General features: G+C 27.8%; 1 protein-coding gene and 2 long non-coding RNA genes across 5 annotated transcripts in view; 2 read left to right on the forward strand and 1 right to left on the reverse strand.

The window, feature by feature from the left end:
• LOC136092281 (uncharacterized) lies at positions 1–3884 on the forward strand. Of its 3 annotated transcripts, XR_010644316.1 has the most exons (6): positions 1–324; positions 483–706; positions 2349–2462; positions 3011–3201; positions 3340–3459; positions 3676–3884. It is a non-coding gene; the product is annotated as an uncharacterized LOC136092281 (long non-coding RNA). The 3 variants fall into 3 exon arrangements; XR_010644315.1 differs by having other exon boundaries at positions 3011–3459; XR_010644314.1 differs by lacking the exon at positions 3011–3201 and having other exon boundaries at positions 2–324.
• Positions 2682–24864, reverse strand: part of LOC136092282 (uncharacterized) — a 43404-nt gene continuing 21221 nt past the window's right edge. Inside the window, exons 4-5 of the long non-coding RNA XR_010644317.1 lie at positions 7178–7328; positions 2682–2794 (exon numbers count right to left, since the gene is read on the reverse strand). This is a non-coding gene — a long non-coding RNA (uncharacterized LOC136092282). The remainder of the gene's footprint in view (positions 2795–7177; positions 7329–24864) is intronic.
• LOC136092416 (uncharacterized) lies at positions 8704–12588 on the forward strand. Its single transcript, XM_065820639.1, has 2 exons — positions 8704–8890; positions 10191–12588. The coding sequence occupies exon 2, from the start codon at positions 10257–10259 to the stop codon at positions 12501–12503; it is 2247 nt and encodes a 748-aa protein (XP_065676711.1). The 5' UTR covers positions 8704–8890; positions 10191–10256; the 3' UTR covers positions 12504–12588.

The raw sequence follows: 24864 nt of genomic DNA on the forward strand, positions 1-24864 counted from the left end.
AACGACTAGTCGCATTATATTTACCAGATTATAATAGTGGTTAAAATAATCTTTCCATACATACCAAATATGTCATACTTTTTGATGAAAAAACTTACATATATAGTAATAGAAAAATTTGCATTTTTGTTCGGAAAAACGTGTACTATGCCTAAGTTGCATTGAGCGATACTGGCCCATCAGTAAAATCAAATTAATTTTGATATAAACAAGAGCATTTGCCTTTACAGCGCAGACAGATTCTCGCATCCATCTTGAAAGTCGTTTTTTTCACTTTTCATACAAATATATCTAAGAATTTTATCGTTTAAAAAAGACTTTTAGGTGAGAATCTATTCTGTTTTTTTTATATTCTAGTTTGCGTACATAATAATTTCTAGATAAATTTTTATTAAATTAATATTTTATTAAAGGAAATTTATGTTTTAAAAATAATTTCTAAATAAATTATTGTAAGTTAATTCTTTTTTTAAATAAACAAGGTTTCGTATTGGATATGTTGTTAGACTACAAATAACATAATGATTATGTTATATCAGCATTGCTTACAAGTCATTATTTACATCAAACATTAACCATTAAATTGGATTAATGTTTAAAATAAATTTTTTTCACCAAGTTAAACTGGTTATAGAAACTAAAAACCTAATTTACGGAAACAACGACAACTGAAGAATAATAGATATTGATAGAAAAAAAATGATAGGTAGGTTTGATAGAAATATATAAAATATTTGTATATTATAAAAAGAAATATATAAAATATATGTATATTATTGCGTAGATTATTTGAACAAATTTGTCTTATTTTATTATTATTTTGTTGTCATAATTATAATATTTTTTTAAAATATAATTTTAAAAATAACACATTTATCTTTTATATTTTTATAGTTTATTAGGAATAATATAAAGATAACATCTTTGTTATAAATATAGTATAAAAATGTTATTATGTTATGCAAAGTTGTTACAGTCAAAAATTGGATACCTAAATATTATTAACATATGAGGCGCACAAGATAATAAAAGTTACTATACATAATATGGACATATAGATGTTTATAGCAAAATTAATTGAAAAATTTGTTAGTGAATTTATTTATTTTTTCTAGGAGTTTATTCATTATTAAATAATTTTTTCTAAATATATTTGCTAATTTTTTTACTTATAAATACAATAAATAAATATAAATAAACCAACAAAGGTGTGATACACATTATTAGTGTATAGATAACAAAAATCTAACAAAAGTAGATTTTAGACTTTAACAGCTTTTCATTATTATTGTTATTTATTATTGTTGTTATAGTTTCTTTTTATACTTGTTAAGAACTGGATACAGTGCCATTAAGTTAAGAGTTTTATTTACAATAGTTTAAATAACCAATCCTTTTTCTGCTCCTCGAGTTGTTGTTGTATTTTTTTTTTTGCTTTGTTTTTTTATGTTATTTTTTTGTTGTTGTTGTAATTGTTGTTATTTTGTATTTCTCTCTCAGTTAGCTTGACTATTATTCAATATCTGATGGCCAGTTACAACAAATCACTACTGACCAATTTTAATACAAGAGTGGATTTCTTTTCACAGTTTTGTCTATATGTATCATAGAGTGTTTAAAATATATATTTAAGTTTTTCCCTTTCACAACTTCTTATTATAAATCCATTTGATTACTATTCTATTTATCAAAAAATTATGTTGACTGTTTGATTTTTTTGATTGTTGTTTTTTATCAATTATTGTTGGCTTTTGTAATAAAATTGTCTATAAATATCAGAGATTTTACCAATTTATTACATCCAAGTCATTAATGAATCTGTATAGTTATATCACGTTGCCTCTTGATCTTCTATTTTCTAATGTGGAGAGAAAGGTTCATCAGTAAGTTTTTATATGATAAATCTTTAAAATTATAAACAGGAATTGCTTTATATTGGAGTTGTTCAATCATAATATCATGTTTATATATATGTAAACTCCTTAATGGGGTTTAATATTCAAGGTGAGGTCTAAATAATGATGGAAGTATTAATGTTATATTTCTTTTATCTAAATATTTTAAAAGTGTTTCATTCGCCCTAATGTCAAACTTTCAAAGTCATTTTTTTTCTATAATTTTTATTTTTAAATGATTTTATTAAAAATTATAAAGAATTGCCAATAATGATGCCATTGAGCTGATTTTTGTTATAGTATGTAGCTTATACCTAACTCTTTCCTACTGTGATAATAAAACTCCATTTCATAGATTTGTTGCCTTTTTTTATTTCGTTATTTTATATAAAAAAACTTTAAAGAAAATAATTTTAATTATTAAATTTAATAGTATTGATGTTTCATTTTCAGTTTATTTGTGATGATTAATGTGCCACCACATAAATGTAGCAAATAATAATGAAGCTAGGGCAATAAACATAATGTTGACATAAAAATGCCAAATCTCAAGTTCATCTAAATCTGGTAAGTTTATACTTAATCAAATAAGTTATTAATATTTTTGCTTTCAGTGGTTAAGTGAAGGAAATGTTTGTTTTTTTCCTTATTTTTACTAATACCAATGATTTACTGAGTTTTATAAAATAGTTTCTGTGTATAAAAAATATTTAGGAAGATTGAGGCATTTTAATTATAATAATTTTTTTTTATTTTTATTAATTTAAAATAAGTTTTACAGTAAAAGAATAAATAAAATACATAAAATACATACAATAAGAATTACAAATTTTGTTAACTTTACAATAAGAACACGTATACTCGCAAGGAGATCATAAGATCTTGTCATCGAGAACCGCCTAAACAGATTTTAAATAAAAAAATAGTTGTTTAATAATACATTTATAAAGATTCACCCAGAAATACATATATAATTGTTTACTCACTATAAACAGACAAACATGAGTATACTTACACATACACACACATATACATATGTCTAAATTTACACAATTGTCTTATTCAAATTTGATGATTTTTTTTTTTCAATGTAGTTTATAAATCAACATTTTTAGTGCTCCCCAACACCTTATACCTACCAGACACAGGAAGTAAATTAAATCCTTTTCTATTCCCTTGCTGTCAAGTTTGTTGCAGTTATATAAACAGATTTCATCTGGATATTGCCAATAATGAAGAACATTATATTCGGGTTTCAATTTAAATAATGTTAAATGTTATCTGCTCAATCTTAAGTATTTTAATGGTATAATGATGCTGTGCATCTTTTTTAAAATGTTTAAGATGCTTTAAATTGTAATCATACTGTCGCATATTTTAAAGTCATCTATTTATAATAAAATGATCAATTAATTTGTCAAAGCGTGTTATATACTTTATTTAGAATCTGCTGTGAAGTAAATTAATTATTCAATCATCAAATGTCAAATCTCAAAACATGAAATTGGGAATGGAGTTTTGGTTCATAGTAATCCAAGTACCACATGTTTTAATAAGTATATTTGTAAGTATCCTGCTCTTTGTTTTAATTATAAACTTTCATTGTGATATTGATTACATTTTAGTTCACTAAGTTATAAAAAGATCCTTAACTCAAGTCTATGTAACTATGGTTTGGTGTTAATGGATTAAACTTTTTCGTCAGTAGTAAAAAAATGTTATATAACTATATATTTAATAAATTAAGTTGTGCTTATATTTATTTTTTATTTTATTAAAGTTAAAATGGATGCGAGCACTTTAGAAAATAACGTTACAAACTGAAACAGAAATTTATAACGAAATGTGTTGACAATTGGACATGAACCGCAGAAAAGCACCATTGTCGAATGGTTATGAATCAAATCAATTGTTTTTTGTCGCGTAAATATATTTTGAAATTTAAGTCTGTATTTCAAATTTATTTATAAAAGTATAAAATATCAATAATCATGTGTCTAATACATTTTATTGTCCTTAAACTAATGAAAAAAACGCCAAAAAATTTTAGGCGATTATGCCAAAGACAACTTTAAATAATTAAGAAGACGAGGGTCTTCAAGGAAAATATAGGACTTCAAATAGGATTGCCCAATGAAAATCCATAACAATCCCATGTGCCATGCGCAACCCAGTTAGTTAACAAAGGCAAAATCACGATGGTACGTTGTAATAATAGCTAATCGTTGTCCAGGCAGTTCTTGTCCTGCACTGGCTAGCCGATGTTTTGCCATCACTGGCTAGCCACGGCTGGTCCATGAAAAATCCTTTGAGCAAAACGGAGCTTCGGCAACCGTAGCCAGTCCGTAGCGCGTCAGCCTACACAGGACCAGCGCGAGGTCATTGTATCCTTGCTGTCTGGGTAGTGTCGGATAATTTATTACCAGTATCGGATATGTGTAGATACTATTTAGTACTAAAAGCTTTAACAACTTTTTCGTCAACTTTTTTTCTGCTTTTTTTGTTACTTTGTTGTCTTGTGTGCAACATATAACTAATAAACATTAGACAACAACAAATAAACATACAAATTTTTCAGCTTGTTTTCTAGAAATCGTTTTCTACAGTTCTTTTTTCTTACAGTTTTCTCGCATTTTTTACTGATCCGCACTTGCTCCAGGTATGGATCTAGGATATATTTCTCCTTTGGCGAAATTTTTTTGTGTAACTTTCCGCTCCCCCCCCCCCAACTAATTTCAAAACCCCCTTTCATGCACAACTCATGTCAGGTGCCAAAGAAACGCCACCTAGTAATTTATCAATTGTGAATTTTTTTCTCATCTTCACATTTTCAAAAAATTCTCACTTCACTTTATTATGACCTCCCTGTTATGACCTGACTGTTAACAAAGTAAACAGGGGGAGGTCATAATAAATTTCTGTTGCACACTAGAACTTTATGACTGAGTCAAACTTTTTTAATTATATATGTTAAAAATCCTTACTAAATTTGGTTCATTATTTTTCTATAAAAATATCCATAAATTTAAATTAAAATTACACCTATATCTCATTCTTGAAATCCACATTGTACATTACTAAAAGTAAAGAAAACAATTTTAATATTCAAAAGTAATTTTAAAATGATTCTTATAACCTGAATATTACTATTCTTTGAACACAAGTAGTACTGTCAAATTTCTGTTCATTAAGTATAAACTAAATTCAAAATATATGCTGATGCTCCACCTCCACAGTATAAAGGTTGAAAGAGTATCTGTGTGGAAGGTATTTGTTTAAAGCACATGAACCACGTCAAGGTTCCTTCCTATTGATGTGTACGATTTGTTATGCAGAACGGTTAAAGGCATATGACAGAAAAATACACCATCAATTAGAAAACTGCTTTTCCCTGCACATTTTTATTCTTGGATTACATATAAAATATTATTGCAATGTACAGTAGTGGATAACAACTTTTTGGGGCCCAGGACTGTTTTAATCCAGGACGCCTTTTTCTATGATTAATCAAAAAATTTATTTTCAAAGTTTCGTTTAAAAATATATTTTTCTATGAACCAAAGCCTCTAAAACTGTGGGGCCCAAAGCTATAGTACTACAATGTAAACCCATAAAGAAATATGCAAATGTTTTTAAAACTTAAAAAAGTTTTAAAAAATATATACCAACTGAGCACAATTCATATTTTTAAATAGATTACAGATTTAGATAATGTGATTTTCAAAATGTTATTAAATGAAAATTTTTAACATTGATGTTGTGATGTGTATATGTATATATATATATATATATATATATATATATATATATATATATATATATATATATATATATATATATATATATATATATATATATAAATGTATATATATATATAATATTTTAATAATACATAAAAATTATATATGTTTACATATACAAAAATAACAGCAGCATTATCACAAAACTGTGCTGGCAGTTTGTAATTCATTAAGCCAAGCATATGCTTTATAATGTAACAAAAAGAGAAAACAAATTATTGTGTGCTTATTGCAAATTCATAAAACTGTAGATAAACCAACAAACTGTCTTCACTGAAAAATAAATTGTTGCTTTATTGCATAACAGCATAAAGTAAATGAAGCATTTGAAACGGTTAATAGTATTCTGAATGGGTACAAGTTTATCCGATTTCGAGCTTTTGGTGTTTGTTTTTGAACAGAAGTTTTGGTTAAGATTAATGCAGGTTTCCTTTATACAAATAACATAAAGAATTTACTTTATATGACTACTTAAATTTCATTCAATAAAACTACAATGTTTTGCTCTCAAGCCATTTGTTACATTAAAACAAATGTCAGACATCATAAATAAACCACTTAAAGAACTTTACAATGCTAACTAAAAATCTTTATGCAATTATTCGGCTTGTTATCTTTTTTTTTTAAGTTGCACAATTAATTTCCAGACTTTTTATCTAGATCCAGATCAGATTAGGTAGATTGATCACTTAGTTCCATACTACTTTAGGCATAATTTAACTTTCGTTAGTTAAAGTGAATAAAAATACACATCTCGTCCCGAGATTAGATTGGGCAAAACTTATTTCGTCTAATGCATGAAAAAGTCATTATGCCTAATCATAGTTTGTAACGCTCCCACACTTATCGTAGTTACTCGTCAGCAACGCCGAATCCGGGAATAATAAAAAATGCCCGATGGAATTTTAAAATGTAAAGCAAGTTACATTTTAATAGTAATATAATATTTCTCCTTAGGCGGCCGTCAAATGTGCCGAACCCTAGATCCACCCATGGGCTCTGATTTGTTTTTATACAAACGTATGCAACATAACAACACGTATGCAACATCACAAGAGTTGACTACTTTGACAGAATTCTTTCAATGTCAGCAAAAACCTTTTCTGCTATTTCTGATACAGTAGGGTCTTAGTGTAAATGCTTGGTTTCAGTTAATGTTTAACAACCAACTTGTTTTTTGTAACATTCTGATAAGTTGATGAAAATAGTTTAGATAAATTTTGCAAAAACTCATTTTTTTTTTCATATGGACCTCTACTGCAATCCATAGCTGAATTTAAGTAGAGGTTCAGGAAAGGAAAATCATTTATTACCATAGTTTATTGTTACAAATTAATCCCCTCAAAGCAACTTTAAAAACAAAACACCATTACTATTGAATTTCTTAAATAAAAAGTTTATTATAATTGTTAAAAAATAGCATAAATAAAAAATAGTACAAAAGTTTATTTAAATTTTAAATTACAATAAAAATCCACTTACAATAGTAACCAAGTGTAGAATACTAACAATTATATTCATGATTATTCAAACATAAACAAAGAAAATTTCAATTATCTTAGACCAAAACCTCCTCTTTAATTTCATGTTGCATATTTCTGTTTGCATTGCTGCATGCTTCTTTAACTTCATGCTGCCATCAAAAAAATAATAACCTTCTATAATAAATTATTTGAAAAACTAATTATACATAGATGAATTTTAAACATTTTTTCAGTGTGATTGATAACTTTACATGAAAATAATAGTTACTATAAACAATTTAATAAAATGATTATTTAAATGATACTGCATAAAGAGCATACATGCTTCACCATGTATGCTCTTTATGCAATATCATTTAAACAATCATTTAAATAATATTGCATAAACACAGAGCACCACGGAAGAGCATTTAATCGGAAGTTCTGGCCTACTTCCGTATCAATGTCGCTTGTTGGGCTGGAGAAGGCGTCGAACCCAAGACCTATGGGTTCAGAGCCAGAACTCTAACCAGTTAAAATCTCAGCCGTAATCGATTCTAAGAAGGCCAGACCAAACAAAAAAAAAATCGTATATTTTATAAATTTTGTATATTTTTGATAAGCAGAAATTATTTTATTAATTTTATTAAACTCTGTAAACTAATAGATTGTGATAATTAATAGATTGTGATATTAAAAATTAGGAGTTTTGAAATTAGATCTTACGAAAACTTTCTTAATAGCCTGCTGTTTAACAAATATTGTTTGTTTCGTTTTTTATTATGTTTTTAAAACTTAAAAAAAAAATTCCTCTACAAACAAGGTTTTTTTTTTACTCATTGTTGGTTTTAATAAAAATCTGGGGGTGACAGGAATAGTGTCGAAAAATGATATTCAGAATAGTGTCGAGTATACTAAAAAGGCCTAATGTAGCAAAAAAAAAAAAGGAATAGTGTCGCAAATGAATTTAACGAATAGTGAGGGGAAAAAAAAAAAAAGGAATAGTGTCGAAAACAAAAAAAAGAAAAATAGTGTCGAAAACAAAAAAAAGGAATAGTGTCGCAAATAGTAAAAACGGAATAGTGTCCCAAACACTTAATTTCAGCAATTGCTTACTCGTTTTGCTTATCTTTATAGCATATGATTTTTACAGGAAAAAACAAAGAATAACGAAAGAAAAGATTGCTGCCCCATACCAAACATTCAGTCGATGTAGCAGCACTCCCTTACGGGTCAGGCTATTTAATAGTCGATGTATGTATTGAAGCCCCCGGCAACAGCCTATTTCAGTATGACATCAGACATGATGTCTGAGTCAACAACACACACCAAATCGGGTTCAAATAGAAAATTTAATAATATTGCTATCGCGTGGCCTGTAACAAGTAGTTCCAAAAATTTTTTTTTTTTGCGAATAATTATTTCAATTGATAGAGCCTCATTGTCTGCATCAGAAAATTAAAGGTTGTTTCTATTCTTTTTTTCTAAATCATTCCGAGTATATACTTCGGAAACATATTCCGAATATATTCATCTTTCTCTCTTAGGTATTTACTTTAAAATGAAATCGTTTTGTAGTTAATAATTTAAAAATTTGAATTTGTTTGTCTTGCTTATTCAATGTTACAAACGTAAAATTCTTTAATATATTCTTTATCTTCTCTCTCTTAAGTAGTTACGGCATGGTGTGTTTCCAAATATTGGATAGACTTTAAGAAATATTTTTCTCAAGGTACTTTGTTTTACGATGTTGACAAATTTTTTAATAAAACTTGGCGATCACATGTAATTTAGTAGCTATAATTTTTTTTTTCCCCCAAAAATGGAAACGTTAGTGTTATATTGTTTTCGTGATTTAATTATTGTTTATTGAATGACATTTTTTTCATGAAAGTCTATATTTATTCATAAAAATTTGTATAAATATTTGACACTTATAAAGATCAATAAATAATTTGCATTTAGCTATTTAGTTAATTAAACTTGTTAAATTTATAAAAAGTCAAATTTATTTATTATTTCGTGTTTTCTTCCTTTGGTGACTTTTCCGCAAATTATCAGTTTCTAAGTCTTAGTTTAAAAACAAATTTTCCTTTTTTTTTTTATTATTTCAAAAAAGGTTAAATTTTTAATTTATATTTATATATATAAATATATAAAAAAACATTTCATCGCAAACATTTTGGTATATAAAGATATTTCAATTTTACAATTCTACCCATCCGGCAAACAAGCCTCTCTGCAAAAAGTAGTTCAACAAAAGCGATCGTTTGGCAAGTGCTACTTCCGAAAAACTTTCATTAGTTGCAAAGAGCTTTTTTTAAACTCAACTTGAGGAAATCTAAATTTCGGAAGTATAATTTACGAAAAGTAGTTTTACAATTTAAATATTTTAATGTTTTTCGGTACGAAATAAATTAATTTCTGATTATTAATATTCTTTTGAAAAAATTTTAATTTTTTGAAATTGTTCGAAGATTTCCAGTTAAATATCCTACGTTCAGTTAAATTTTTGGTATTTGGTTTGCACCAAATGATTTTTCCATAATTAGCGAATTAAATTAACTTTTTTTTTTGAAAATTGTGTTAATTTTTATATTTATTTTTTAATTTTTTTGAAAAACAGTTTTTAAAAAAATAAAAAATATTTGCAATTTATTTATATTTTTTAAATTATGTATTGCCGCATGATAGCCCGCGCAAGATTCAAGTTCAGCAAGTTTTTTTAAGCGATATATTTAGTCGTGAATATAATGCAAGGTTTTGACAGATTAATTTTTCTAACTACTAATAATATATTTAGTTTATCTTCATTAAATTTTTTGAGTATGATTCTTTATAACTAATTTGTTTCAATTAGCTGAAAATGAGATGTATAGAGTTTAGAGAACTCCCTGCTGGGTAAACGCTTCTACAAAACAGTATACATCTGTTGCCCCCTCGCAAGTTGTAATTTGACGTTTTAAACTATATACACTTGTTTAATAAATTTTTTTTAAACCATATTCTATTCTACTTTTCTTCATATTTAGCCGTTCAAACAATTGTAAACGGTTGATTGCATGGCAAACCAATGGTCATGATAGTTCGACAATGTAATGTTTCATTTCTCTTGCAAAATACTGCAAAGAACATTAGTTTTTTTGATTCTGCTTATTGCGTTTTCTAATCAGAAGTTACAGGAAGAAAATTTAAAACCTAAAACAGATCAAGAAATTAATGGAGGCTCCCTTGACGCAATACTTAATGCAACTCGAAACGCTGTACTTAAACACATACCGGAGACTTATTTATCATTCCAAAACGTTAGCTATGTTTTAAAACTTAACAAAGTTGAAGATGCAAAAGGTGATGAGAAATCTTTTGATTTACCAGAAAACGGTAATATTCCCCTCCGTGAAATCATAGCTGTTGACGAGCAAGCTCAACTAAATCAGATAAAACAGAGTCGCAACTACAAGTTCAAAAATCAAGCTTTAAACACACAACATCAAAGTAATCAAACAAATTTTATACCAGAACATCTTCAATATTTGGCAGACGAGCCAAGAGTTGTAATAAAGGGGGCAAAACTAATAAGCTATCGTTCTCATCATAATAATAATTTAGTTTCAAAAAATTATGCCGGTATAACGAGCGTTCTAAAGGACGAAACTGGTTTTAAAAAAGACTTATTTAAAACTCAACAAAAAATCAACCGCTATCAAGATTCATTTGTTGACAATCAAGATACAAAAAAAATATTTTCTAGTCAATTTAAATCTAGTGGGCCTCCATTTACGAAAAACAACGACAGACTAAAATATACAAAATTTAAAAACATTTTTAATGACTTATCAAAGCCTTTTAAACAAAACTCTAATTTAAAAAATGTAAGCTACGCAAGAATTAAGCAAAAACAAAGCACATTTCTTCCTATTCTTTCAAAAGATGCTATAAAAACACCATTCAATAACGAGGTGCAAGATTTAAACGATCTATCACAAGATATATTCGACGAACATTCGATGAAAAAGATAGACGATTCTCAAACAAATATAGATGTTCCCATTTTCGCAAGTGTTTCCTCAGATGACTTATCTAGAGTAACAGAGTCTAACCAACTAAGTCATTCAACTGATTTTTACACAGATTATAACAAAAAAGAAAATAAAATGACATACCCCGGTGTTTATCCCATTACAGCAAGTACATATTTAAGTTATAGAGACAACAACTTCATAAGAACACCAGGCTTATTGCCGACAGTACCAGCGTTTCCTTTCAATCCCACAGCAATAAAAATACCTGCTATGATAACGGGCAGACAAAGTCAATTAGGTAATATAGTAAAAGATAATACATTTGTTCGATGGCCGCCTCAGAATGATCTAAGACAATATAATAAATTTGATTACTCGCAACCTTCATATGGACAATTTTTATACAATCAGCAATCAACTCCCAATTGGAATTTCAAAAACAAAATAGATTTAGATCCTTTGCGCTATGTAAATAATGAAATTTTTAGAACCAAACCTGAAACAAACAAAGTTGCTCAAATGGAACAGTTAAATCAGCAATCTTATAACATTTACAACATTCCATTTGATAATTCTGTGCAGCAATGGAATAATCCTCCAAAGAACTCTATTCAACAGCCTAATTTTCCAACCAATCAAATTGATTCTTCTCTTCCAACTAAAAGCTCTTTCCAGCAATCTCAAAGAAAAACTAAATTAGGAGAAAATTTAAATAAAATACGTATTTTATGTATAGGAGATTCCTTGACATCCGGGTATTATGGGAACCGTAAAATTTATCATCCGTACTCTGTTATGCTTGGCTATTTGCTAAAAAAGAACATAGGAAATGAGTTTGAAATTATAAACAAAGGAGTAGGTGGAGAAAAAGTGCATATTCAAATGTATAAAAGATTAGAAAAGCTTCTTGTAACAGAAGCACCACTAGACTTAGTAGTCATACTTGGTGGACTAAATGATCTTATTAAGTTGGACATAAAAGTAGATATATTTTCCGAAATTGAAGCTTTGCATGAACTTTGTCATTCACATGGAGTTTCAACTGTAAGTTTAACAATTCCTGAGACTAGAATGCCTTTAAGCAAACGTGTTTATTCTAGTTATAATGAATTTTTAGTCGTTTGGGGTATTTTAAATGAAAAAATACGAAATTATAAATCCAATTGGACTATATCATGTGATCTAGCTCGTCAATTTCCTTTAGCATCATTGTCTGATCCTGAAAAACGAGCATGGTGGTCAGATGATTACATACATCCTACAATTGCAGGGTACGATCAAATAGGGCGCATAATATACGATTGTATAGTATCAATTCTATAATAAGATTTAGGAGTGGATAATTGTATATTTTGAATGTAGTATTTTGTATTGATTTATAGAACATTATATATATTAATTCTAAAAACATTTCATATCATACCTCGTATAAATCAAACTATAAGTGAAAAGATTAACATTACACAATTGCATTATATATATTTATATATATATATATATATATATATATATATATATATATATATATATATATATATATATATATATATATATACATATGTATAAATATATAAGTATATATATATAAATATAGATATATATATATATATATATATATATATGCATATATATTTAAATATGTATATATATAAATATAATATATATTATATATTTATATATGTATGTATATATATATTTATATATATATATATATATATATACATATATATATATATATGTATATATATATATATATATATATATATATATATATATATATATATATATATATATATATATATATATATATATATATATATATATATATATATATATATATAAACGTGTATGCGTTTGTTTGTGTGCGGATGCAGCACTTTTTAATGTTTAAGATAACTAGATTTCATAATATCATCTGTTAGCGTTTAAAAGGTATAGAGTGAACGGTTTAGCAATTTTGTTTCTTTTGCATTTATTGAAAGCTGCAACAAAAAATCTTTAAAAATGAGAGGCACCATTTTGTAGAGAATTTTGTACTGTATCTAAAAGGGTAAAAATTATTTTAAAAAATTTAATTATGCCTAAGCAAACCTCAAAATTCTCACCCTCGTAAAAAAAAAAGTTTTTTTTCTAAAAAATTAACTTCAAAACTCCCAAAACTAAAATTAAATTTTACTAAACAAAAAAGGCTGTTTTGTAGAAAATTTTATGACGATCAAGAATCTCTTTTCAAAATTGAATTTGTAAGTTCCGGGAAAAAGTTATGAGAAAAAAAAAACAATATAAATGTTTTTCGGGGGAAGAGTAAACATGCTAATTGCTCACACTTATGCATTAAGATGAGCGCGGTTAAACTAATTAATAGTTATTAATTATTTAAAACATAAATAAATATGGCAACCTTTGCTATTTATCTAAAATTTTTTGCTATTTATCTTAAAAATTACAAATAGCTCAAACATTTACCATCCTCAACTGAGCCTGTTTTGTCAACTTCATTCAAGTCTGTTTCATCATCCTCAACCAAGCCTGCTTCATCATCCTCATCCCAGCCTATATCCTCATCTAACATCAGTCAGCATCAAACTCCAACGATTCGCCAACTTCAAAGTTTAACAACAACACCAGTGACTCCTGCTCAAACGTATCAAATGTTGCAACACTTCACAGAAAGACTCGAGGGAATTTGAAAAATGTTTTACAGCGCCACCATGTTGACACGCAAAAAAAAACCAAAAGAGTCAGCATTCCGAGAGTTGAAGGCCAGTGTCTAAGTACATCTGAAGTGCTCGAGAAACTAAAGCAAGACAATGAAGCCAAAAAGTCAAAGCAATTAATGAAACGCAAAATTCACTTCAGTGAAGCTTCAGATGAAATTCAGCAACTGCAACGTTCAAAAAAAACGAGACAAGACAAAGATATCAAGAGGTGCAAAAAGTGTCGCAGAGTTTGGGAAGAAGCATTGCCAACTCAAAACAAAATGTGGTACCAATGTGAAGCTTTTAGTTGCAAGTCTTGGGTTTGTCGATTGTGTTTACCCAAAAAATACAAAATCGGTGAAAAGTGTTTTTGCATGAAAAAATGCCGCGAACCTGCTTCTTCCGATGAAACAACTCTTTTTTTAAATTATTAAATAGTTTTTTTCTTATATTTGATTAAAATAGTTTTTTGTAAACTTAGCTTCTAATAAGATTAGTTTTCATTTTATTTTTAATTAATTTTAAATATTCTTAATATCCTTATTTAGTTTTGATTTTCTTAATATCTTAAATAATTGTTATTAAAAATTAACTAGTTTACTTTTCCCCAATTATAAGGGAAAAGTAAACGTTTTTTTTCTTCATAAATACCGATTTTGTTAAGGATTTTCAAAATATTTTTTCTTAATTTTTATATATTTATATAATGTAAAAATTTCTCTTTAAAACAAAAAAAAAATAAACATAAAATATTTTTTCTTTAAAAAGATATTTGAATTTGGTGCTAAACCGTTTACTCTTACCCCAGTTTACTCTTTATATATGTGAACCTTATAAAATTTATAGCCCCCTCAAATTGAAGGGCAGCTCAAATACTAAAAGGTCATAAACTATAAACGCTTAAAGATTATTGTTTGAAATTCGAAACTTAATAATGAATATAAAGAGGCATACCACCCACGGTTAGGGTTTTTCATTACTGTTTAACAGTAACAGTAAAACAGCTGTTTTTTGGTCAAAAATGAAAAACAGTAAACAGCTGTTTTTCAGAACTGTTTTTACTGTTTTTAACGACTTTTTCATGTTTAAAAAATATTACGTATTGGTGATAAATTAGTGTTTTTCTTTGTGTTTTTCAAAGAGAAGAAAGTAAAATCTGGGGTGTTTTTAAAAGTAACACATTTAGCAGTACGTATTAAATCATTTTAATTTGATTTAAGAATACAATAACAATGCTTATATATTTCAGCAATGTCGTCAGTATGGGATTTTGCTACAAAACGAAAAAATCTAAAAACAAAATCTCTCGAAGGACAATGCTCGCGATGCAACAAAATCATTGTCTGTTCTGGAAATTCTACAACTACATTGAAAGCACATCTTGAGACACATGGAATTGATTTTGAAAGGTCAGCAGCTGGCACATCCAACCAAGAACCAACAGCAGAGAAAAGAACAAAATCAACTTTTGAATTTTTCAATCAAAAATCCCTCAAAGAAATAGTTACAGATATGGCAACTGATGGTATTTCAATTAGAGCAATAACTAGAAACAATTATATTCGTCAATCTATATCACGAGATGGTTACAAACTTCCAGCTAATGAACGTGATGTCATGAAATTAATTATTGAAGATTTTAACGAGAAGAAGGCAAAAGTTGTTGAAATAATTAAGGAAAAACTTGCTAATGGAGCAAAATTCAGTATGTGCGTAGACGAATATACAACAATAAGAGGAAGACGATTCTTTGGAATTAATATACACAGCAGTGATGATAAAGTCATTATTAAAACTGGTCTTGTTCGCATTGTTGGATCTTGTTCTGCTGAAGACATGGTTGTTGCTATGAAACAACATTTAACTGAATTTGGAATTGACCTGAACAAAGATATTGTTGGCTCAACTCAGGATGGAGCAGCAGTGAATAAAAAATTCATTAGACTTGTGGATATAATTGGCCAGTTTTGCCTAAACCATGCTCTACATTTGGGTGTCTGCGATACTTTATACAAGAAAGAGAATGAAATTGAGGAACACAATTTTGATAGCGATGAATCTGATGAAAGTGATTGCTTTGATGATTCCCTTGATTTGCTAAATGATGACGACATTGAACAATCTGAAATTAGTTATCACGATTTGCTTAAAAATTCTCGAAAGCTTGTCAAATTCATAAAAAATTCAACAGTTCGCAACAACATTTTTTTGAGTAAAGTGAAAGCTTTAACAGGACGTGAAATTGAACTACATCTTGATGTAAAAACTCGCTGGAATTCAATTCCAACCATGTTGGACTCGATTATTAAGACTGAAATGGCAATTCGAGAGACTTTATTTGAGTTCAATGCGAAACACATTTTGGATTCAATTGATTTTATTGCTCTTCGTAATCTTTATAATGCTATGGAACCGATAAAACTTGCAGTTCAACGTTTAAGTCGGGAAGATGCAAAATAAGCAAGTGCTGAAATAATTTTGGAGTTTATGTTTAAAAAATTGTCAATGATCAACAGCAAAATCAGTGAAGAATTGTACAATAACTTGAAAATCCGTACTGATGAAAGATTGAACAAGGATGTTATGAATCTTTTAAAGAGTTTAAAAGATCCTTCAAACACTCCAACAAAAGCAACATTGATATTTGCCGGTCGTCTTGCTTCTCGATTGTTTGGATTTGATGAAGAAACTGAAATAGATGAGTCGATACAATCCGAATCTGAAAATGTTAGTCTATCACTAAACGACGAATTAAACTTGCTTCTTCGTAAAGAACATACAACAACAACAACTGGATCAGATTTCAAATGGTTAAAATCGGAATTCACTCTTTATAAAAACACTGGACAACGTACAGAAAACCTTCAAAAATTATTCAATGCACTTTTAAGTATTAAACCAACATCAACTGACGTTGAGCGTGTTTTTTCAGTTTGCACAAAAATTAGATCGCGTTTGTCCGACGTGTCACTTAAAGCTCTTGTCTTTTTAAAATTTTATTATAAAAAATGAAGAAAAAATTGTAGTTTGTATTCGAATAGCTGAATAAATAGTTAAAGTTTTTCATCCTTTAATAAAATTCAAAAATTGCGTTTTTTAATAGCTTTATTTATTTAGTCTTCTTCAAGTAAAGCTTCTAAATTTATTTTTGTAAACGACATTGACAAATATAAGGACATTGACGTTTTTTGCTCCTTAACTTGTGTCATTATTTTAATTTCTTATAAAATTTTAAAAAACAGTAAAAACAGCTGTTAACAGTTTTTTTGAAATTGAAAAACAGTAACAGCTGTTTTTTCAAAACCACTGTTTTTGAAAAACCCAACCCACGGTGTTTGCTTTCGCCCCTGTTTCCACCCCTCGTGTGTGCAACTTTTGTTAATGATTTACTGTTTAGAAGCCCCTTATAAATAATAAAAACTAAAAAAATCTTGCAAACACGAGGGGTGAGAGTAGATATTTCAATTTTGCTAAGCGCTATTTAAAATGGCTTCTTAGCTGTTTTTTTTAAAGTTTTTTACTTGGAATTGATAAAAGGCTAATCTATGAATTAAAGGGCTAATCTATGAAATAAAAAATACATTTTCAACTATATTTCAAAATAAAGACTTATAAATTGCTTGTTAAATTTTCTTTGCTCAGTTAAGCATTTATTTTATTTATTAAATTTTATATTTACAAACGAGTAAGCGTTTTGAGTATTTTCGTTTTTAATTATATTAAATATTTTTAAATTATACATTTTTAAAAAATGGCAGCGCTTTTTCCACAGAAATTAGATTTTCACAATTTAAATTTAGACTTTTTTGAGGACAACTTTATAAATAACCTATCAGAAGAAAATATAAATATTTTTCAAGAAACTCAAAGGAACTTAATTAACACACCGTATATTGATCCTTTTGAATTTAAAGTAATAGCAGATGATGGCTCATTTTCTGTATTACACATAAACATTAGAAGCATGCAGCAAAATTTTGATAAACTTAAAGAATTTTTAAATATTTTAAACTACACGTTCGACATCATATCTATTTCAGAGACTTGGCATGATACAGAAAGTTCTCTTGAATTAAATTCTAATTATATATTACCATTTTATAAACTAATAAGTCAATCAAGAGGAAATGGGAAAAAAGGAGGAGGATTAGGAATTTATGTCTTAGAAAAATATGCTTTCAAGATAAAAAATATACTATGCTTTTCAAATGATAATTACGAAAGCCTTTTCATTGAAATTATTAATAAAAAATACCGAAACATTTTAGTTGGATGTGTTTATCGTCCACCGAGTGGAAAAATAAAAAATTTCGAAACTTTTATCAAAAATACGATTATGAAAATAAATAAAGAAAATAAGACATTATATATAACTGGTGACATAAATCTTGATGCTCTTTCTAACACAAAATTTCCAAAAATAAAATCTTTTTTTGATATGCTTTTTAAATTTAATGTCTTGTCAACTATTAATAAACCAACGCGAGTAACAAAAACCTCTGCAACAGCAATAGACAATATTTTTATCAATAATTATTTAGAAACGACATTTGAAACCGGTATATTTTTGACAGATATTAGCGATCATTTCCCGATATTCATAAAAATAAAAAACTTTAAATCTATGTCTGATTGTCATTCAAAAATTATACATTTAAAAAAACGAAATTTAAAATTGAGTAACACTAATAAATTAACAAGTAGACTAAAACAAGAAACATGGAACAACGTATATAAATGTAAAGATACTAATGAAGCTTACAATGCCTTTTTAAGTACATTTTTGGAGTACTTTAATGAAACCTGTCCAAAAGAGATAATAACAATTAAGTCAAAAGCAATTGCTAATCCGTGGATGGATAAATCGTTATTAAAGTGCTCAAAAAAAAAGCAAAAACTTTACAATAAATTTTTGAAAAATAGAAACAATGATAATGAAAAAAATTACAAAAATTATAAATTTTTTTACCAAGATCTCATTAAAAATGCAAAAAAAAAATATTACAGTAATCAAATTAACAAATGCAAATTTGATAGCAAAAAAACATGGTCCATCATTAATCTCTTAATGGGAAGAGAAAAACTAAATTCACCTTCTCTTCCTAAACGAATTGTTATTGAAAATAACGATATATTTTGTCAAAAACTAATTTCAGAAGAATTCAATAAATATTTTACAAATATTGGTCCAAATCTTGTAAATAAAATTGTACCAACATCTGTATCCTTTAAAACCTATCTTAAAAACACGAATAACGTTACCATGCTTGATTATGAATTAGGCTATGAAGAATTAGAGGCAGCCTTTGCCTCCTTAAAAAAAAAAAAGGCTCCAGGATTTGATGAGATATCTAGTGATATAGTTATTGCAAACAAACACAGTCTTAATAGACCCCTGTTTCATATACTTAAGCTCTCATTAAATTCTGGGATATTTCCGGATGTACTTAAATTGGCAAAAGTAATTCCATTATACAAATGTAATGATCATTCTGACATTACAAACTACAGGCCTATATCAATACTTTCTGTATTTTCAAAACTCTTCGAACGTGTAGTTTATAATAGAATCTATGATTACTTCATTAAAAACAATTTTTTTTACCCAAATCAGTTTGGCTTTCAAAAAAATCTCTCTACAGAGCATGCAATCATTGAAATAGTAAATCAAATAACTAATGGTTTTGAAAATAATAAATTTACTTTAGGAGTGTTTCTTGATTTATCAAAAGCATTCGATACAGTGGACCATTGCATTCTATTAGATAAATTAAGGCACTACGGAATAATAAATAAAAGTTATTATTGGATTAAAAGCTATCTTACAAACAGAAAACAATATGTAAATAATGTCCAATCTGGAGTATTAAATGTCATATGTGGAGTCCCGCAAGGATCGATTCTTGGTCCACTTCTTTTTCTAATATATATAAATGACTTTTGTAATGCATCTTTAAAAATGAACTCGGTCATGTTTGCAGATGACACAAACTTATTTCTCACCAACAATGATATCAAGAAATTATATGCAGACATGAATATTGAACTGTGTAAAGTAAACAACTGGTTTAAGGCAAACAAACTCTCACTTAACGCTGAGAAAACAAAGTATATACTATTTCACAAAAAAACACAAGAAGAAAATCTTCCTCTCAAGTTGCCTAACCTATCTCTAAATGATAAACTAGTAAATAAGCAATCCAATATAAAATTCTTAGGAATCATTGTTGATGAAAAATTATCCTGGCTTCCACATATAATATATATCCAGTCAAAAATCACCAAAATAATAGGTTTGATGTATCGAGTTCGCTCCTACGTCAATAAAAATAGTCTTAAATTAATCTACTTTGGGCTAATTCATAGCTTCATCAGCTATGCAAACATTTCATGGGCAAGTACTCAAGCGGCAAAGATTAAAAAAATTTATAGTCTACAAAAACATGCCTGCAGAATCATTTACTCAAAAAATAGGCGTGAACACGCTAAGCCCTTAATGAAAGATATGAAAATGATGAATGTGTTTGAAATTAATATCTACCAGCATTTAATTTTCATGTATCGTTATAATCACAATATCTCTCCTATAAGCTTTAATAACAAGTTTAAAATAAATAAAAATGATAGCTATAATCTTAGAGCGAATATGTCCAACACATATAAACTGCCTCGGATAATAAACAAATATTCAGAGTACAGCATTCTATATCGAGGTCCAAAAGTATGGAATACTTTTCAAAAAGGATTCAAAGGCACGGTAAATTCGTTAAGTTCCTTCAAGTTTTTAACAAAAAAAGAAATTTTTAAAATATAAGAAATGTTTTTGGTTAATCATACTTTGAATAATTTCTCATAAATCTGTTTTTGTTTTATTTCTACTTTTGTTGGTTGCTTATCAATCTTATTAGCGAATTACGCGTTTTATTACGATATTTTATTGAAATTTTATTACGCATTAACATATTACGATATTTTTTTGAAATCTTGTTATAGGGGCTCTATGAAAAGATTGCGATAACGTACTGTCATCCTCATCTTCTTTGAGCCCCTATCTGTTTTACTTATTTTATTTATTGAAATTTTATATTACGAAGTTGTAAAATCTTATATTATATTAAAACAGAGAAAAAAAAAAAAAAAAAAAAAAAAAAAAAAAAAAATATTATCTAGTATTTTTAAGTATGTTTACATATTCTGCACAGTTGTTTTTAAATTAAAAAGTTTACAAAAAACAATTTAGTTTAATTCGGAACACACAATGTAGATAGATTCGATTCGTGTTACTTTAATCTCTCGTTCACACTAAATAATAAACGCAAGTAGAAATATGATGATTAGGGATATCTAAATCATGTTTCTCTGGGCATAAATCATCCACTAAATGAAGTTTTGATTTTATATTAAAAATACTTCGAAAATGCTGTCTTTTGCAATAGGTAGCGCATATAAACTTGTACACTTTACCTTCGCCAAAAGATATTTCATTCGGTAGTTAATGGACATTTAACTTATCTTGAATATCCGACTCAATAAAAAGATAAGGAGGAGCACCATTGAAATAATTTGAAATCGAAAGTTGATGTGAGCAATAAGAACACTTTTTTTTAAGAAAAAAGTTCAAGACTACGTCTTCACCTACTTTTATGAAGTAGAGATCATTAATAGTTCTAGTTGAACTTGGAATCAATAAACCCTATTATAGAAGCAGTTTTTTCTCTGATATCAGAGTTTTTCAAATTAATCAATATGTTTTTAGACAGCTTGCTTGTCCAAAGCGAGTAAAAAATAATCAATTGTACATATGTTCAATAATTTAACTGGCTTTTTAAAATTTGATTTAATAAGCTTTCCTCCCTATTTAGGAATATTACTAAAAAACCACAAGTTTTCACTTTGTTTTTCTTAAACTTTTTTAATTTCTTTGGACTGACTACATCCTGCTTATTAGACAGCGAACGCTTTTTATTCTTGATAGATTTATTTTCATCTATGCTTGAATGATCATCATATGACTCAGAAGAAGAAACTAAATTAATTTTAGGCTTCTTTTTCAAAAACTTTTTAAATTTTTTTGACTCATAAACTTCATCTTCCGAAGTTTCAATTTGTGTCAACATTGAAGTTTCTGGTTTAGCATTATTAGTAAAAAAGAATGTTAGTAATCCAGCTGGACTCGGAAGCACCTCTAAGTACTTTCCTCATGCTAAATAATAAATTACGCTAGCGATATGCGCAAAGCAGCCTACAGTTCTTATGCCGGTCTTACAAGTACAGCACCATCCTTCGATTCCAGTTTTATTACTTGTATTAGGTAAATATTGCACGTACACTTTATACTTTGTAGACCCAGAATGACGAGATCTGATAATAAGAGAAAGAACTTTTGATTTCCCTATCGGTTGAACAATTTCACATATTTATCCCTATCGATTGAACGATTTATCCCTATCAATCTGATCGATATCCCTATCGATCTTATCCCTATCGATCTGATCGATCTGAACGATTTATCCCTATCGATTTATCCCTATCGATCACATATATATCCCTATCGATTGAACAATTTCATAATTCATACTTTCCTTTATTGAAATATTCAGAAATGTAGCTTGAGCATTGCCTAAGTTGATATGAGCCCAAAGTGATGTTGTTTTTTATTATTTCTTCAGGCAATTTAGGAAAACCAAGTACAAGTGTTGCTTCAATGTTTACAAACAAACTCTTTTTGTTTGGTTTTTCAGTTTTGACCAGCTTTTCCAAACTATTTTCTAAAGCAAGCTTTACTTTCATGTTATTAATAATTTTTTGTTTGTCATCCTGGTCTGAGTAAAGAAGCTTGAAAAATCTATTAATAAGGGATGCTGCAATTCTGTAGTCGGTGAGTGTGTGAGGCAAACATTTATTGCGCACTTTATCTAAGGCTCTGAAAGATGTTTTTAGAAATGAATTTGTGACTTCGATAACCAAACGACACTTGGTAATTATTCTAGATTGATTAGCTTGTAATGTTATCAACTATTTTTGACCTTTTTTTACACATGCAGGCATTTTTGGCTCCAAATAATAAGTTTTTTTTAAGTCTCGAAAACTTCTATCAAGTAATTTAATGTTACCAGGATGAAGCATTTTTCTAAGATTTTGGTCGCCTAAAAGTACATCATTCATGATTGAAGCATCATTTTTTGTTGCCTCGTGAAGTCCAAATATATCGACAATTTTTCCATTTGATATAGAAAATAAAAAAGGTTTAACCAAATGTGTTTTTTTTTTGTACGCTGAATGTTTTTCGTTGAAAATAGTTGTTGCTGCACTTTTGACAGTAACAGTAAGTTCCGTCGACAACTAATATCAACTGAGATTCTTTAGCATTAAATATTTCTTTAGCCAATTCGCTGTTATTTGCCAAACATCCACTCCTTGTTAAGTGATCTACACCTAAGTTATTAGGGATGAAATCTTTGACAAAAGCATCTCTTACTTGTTGCAAATATCGAGATACTAAAATGAGAGACAATATCAAAATAATCAGCGACAGTGTATTGATCAAGACCAGTTTTTAGTCAAAACAGAAAGATGGCTAGAACTTGAGATTTAGATCTACTGCTGGTGTTTCTGAGTGAAATCAAAAATCCACTTAGTTCTTCAAATTGTTGTCTATTGAATCCAGTAGTTCGCTGGCAAATAGAATCAGGTAGTTTTGAAATATCAGAAAACTTTGAAAATAAACTGCTATGCTGAGCGTAATATCGAAATATCTCTGGTAAAGATTTAACTTCTGATGCATTTAGTTTCACATTCTTTTTAACAATAATCAGCTGATTTAAAGCTTCATTGTTTAATAACCCAACTTCGTTCAAATGCTCTCCGCAGCATCTTGATCCAGTAGGTATAAGAATTTTTTTTTGGACACAAGCGTCAATAATGCCTTGCCCTGAAAAGAATTTGAAATTCTTTAAAGAATTATTAATGTGACATACGAAGCAATAACGACGAGACGCAGCTGTTCAAGGTATATCCACCAAAATTGATGTATTTTTTCGCTCATTCCTTCGCTTTTTTTTAGCTCAACTAATTCTTTTTTAAACTCAGCTAGAAAACTTTTTGAAGACTTTAGTGATATTTGTTCATTTTGTTCAATAATTGGTGGGCAAGCTGATATTTGAGTTGTTTCAAGCGTTTCAGACAACTCAAGATTCGTTGTTTGAAAATCAAACGACTGAGTCTCTATAAATCTACTTAACAGTGAACTTATTTCTTCATTCTCCTTTCTCCGTGTTCTTTCAACTTTAGATATTCCACGCTTATTTTTTACTTTATCCAATCTTTTGAAACAACATTCGCATCTATATTCTCTAAAAGTTATTTCACTCATTTTTAGTTTTATTTTGAAAAAAATTATAACTTATTTCAAACTGTTAATCTTTTCATTTTGGTACTTTTTAATTTTAAACAAACAACTTATATATGCCTGGGAAATCTCTTCCGTTGGGAATACAATTTAATAGCATTAAAAGGTTATTATAGTCAATTAAGTATTAGAAAATTGCGAGACTTTTTTTTAATTTTTCCTGTTAAATAAGCGGTTAATTAATTGTAATAATTAATTAACTTCTATATATAATTAATTATAATTGTTCGTAGGCATTATCGTTGGAATAATAGTGTTTTAGCGATTTAAGAAACTAATTTAAACATAAACCAAAAGGGGGCGAAAACTTGATAGTTATACGCCTAACCTCTTTAGCTGAGAATAGTAAAAAGTTATTTTAACATCTTGTTGTTCTCACGTTTAAGGCAATTGCGGCTATAATATATATATATATATATATATATATATATATATATATATATATATATATATATATATATATATATATATATATATATATATATATATATATATATATATATATATATATATATATATATATATATATATATATATATATATATATATATATATATATATATATATATATATATAT

The sequence above is a fragment of the Hydra vulgaris genome, chromosome 15 (genome assembly GCF_038396675.1).
Source record: "Hydra vulgaris chromosome 15, alternate assembly HydraT2T_AEP".
NCBI classification, from domain to species: domain Eukaryota; kingdom Metazoa; phylum Cnidaria; class Hydrozoa; order Anthoathecata; family Hydridae; genus Hydra; species Hydra vulgaris.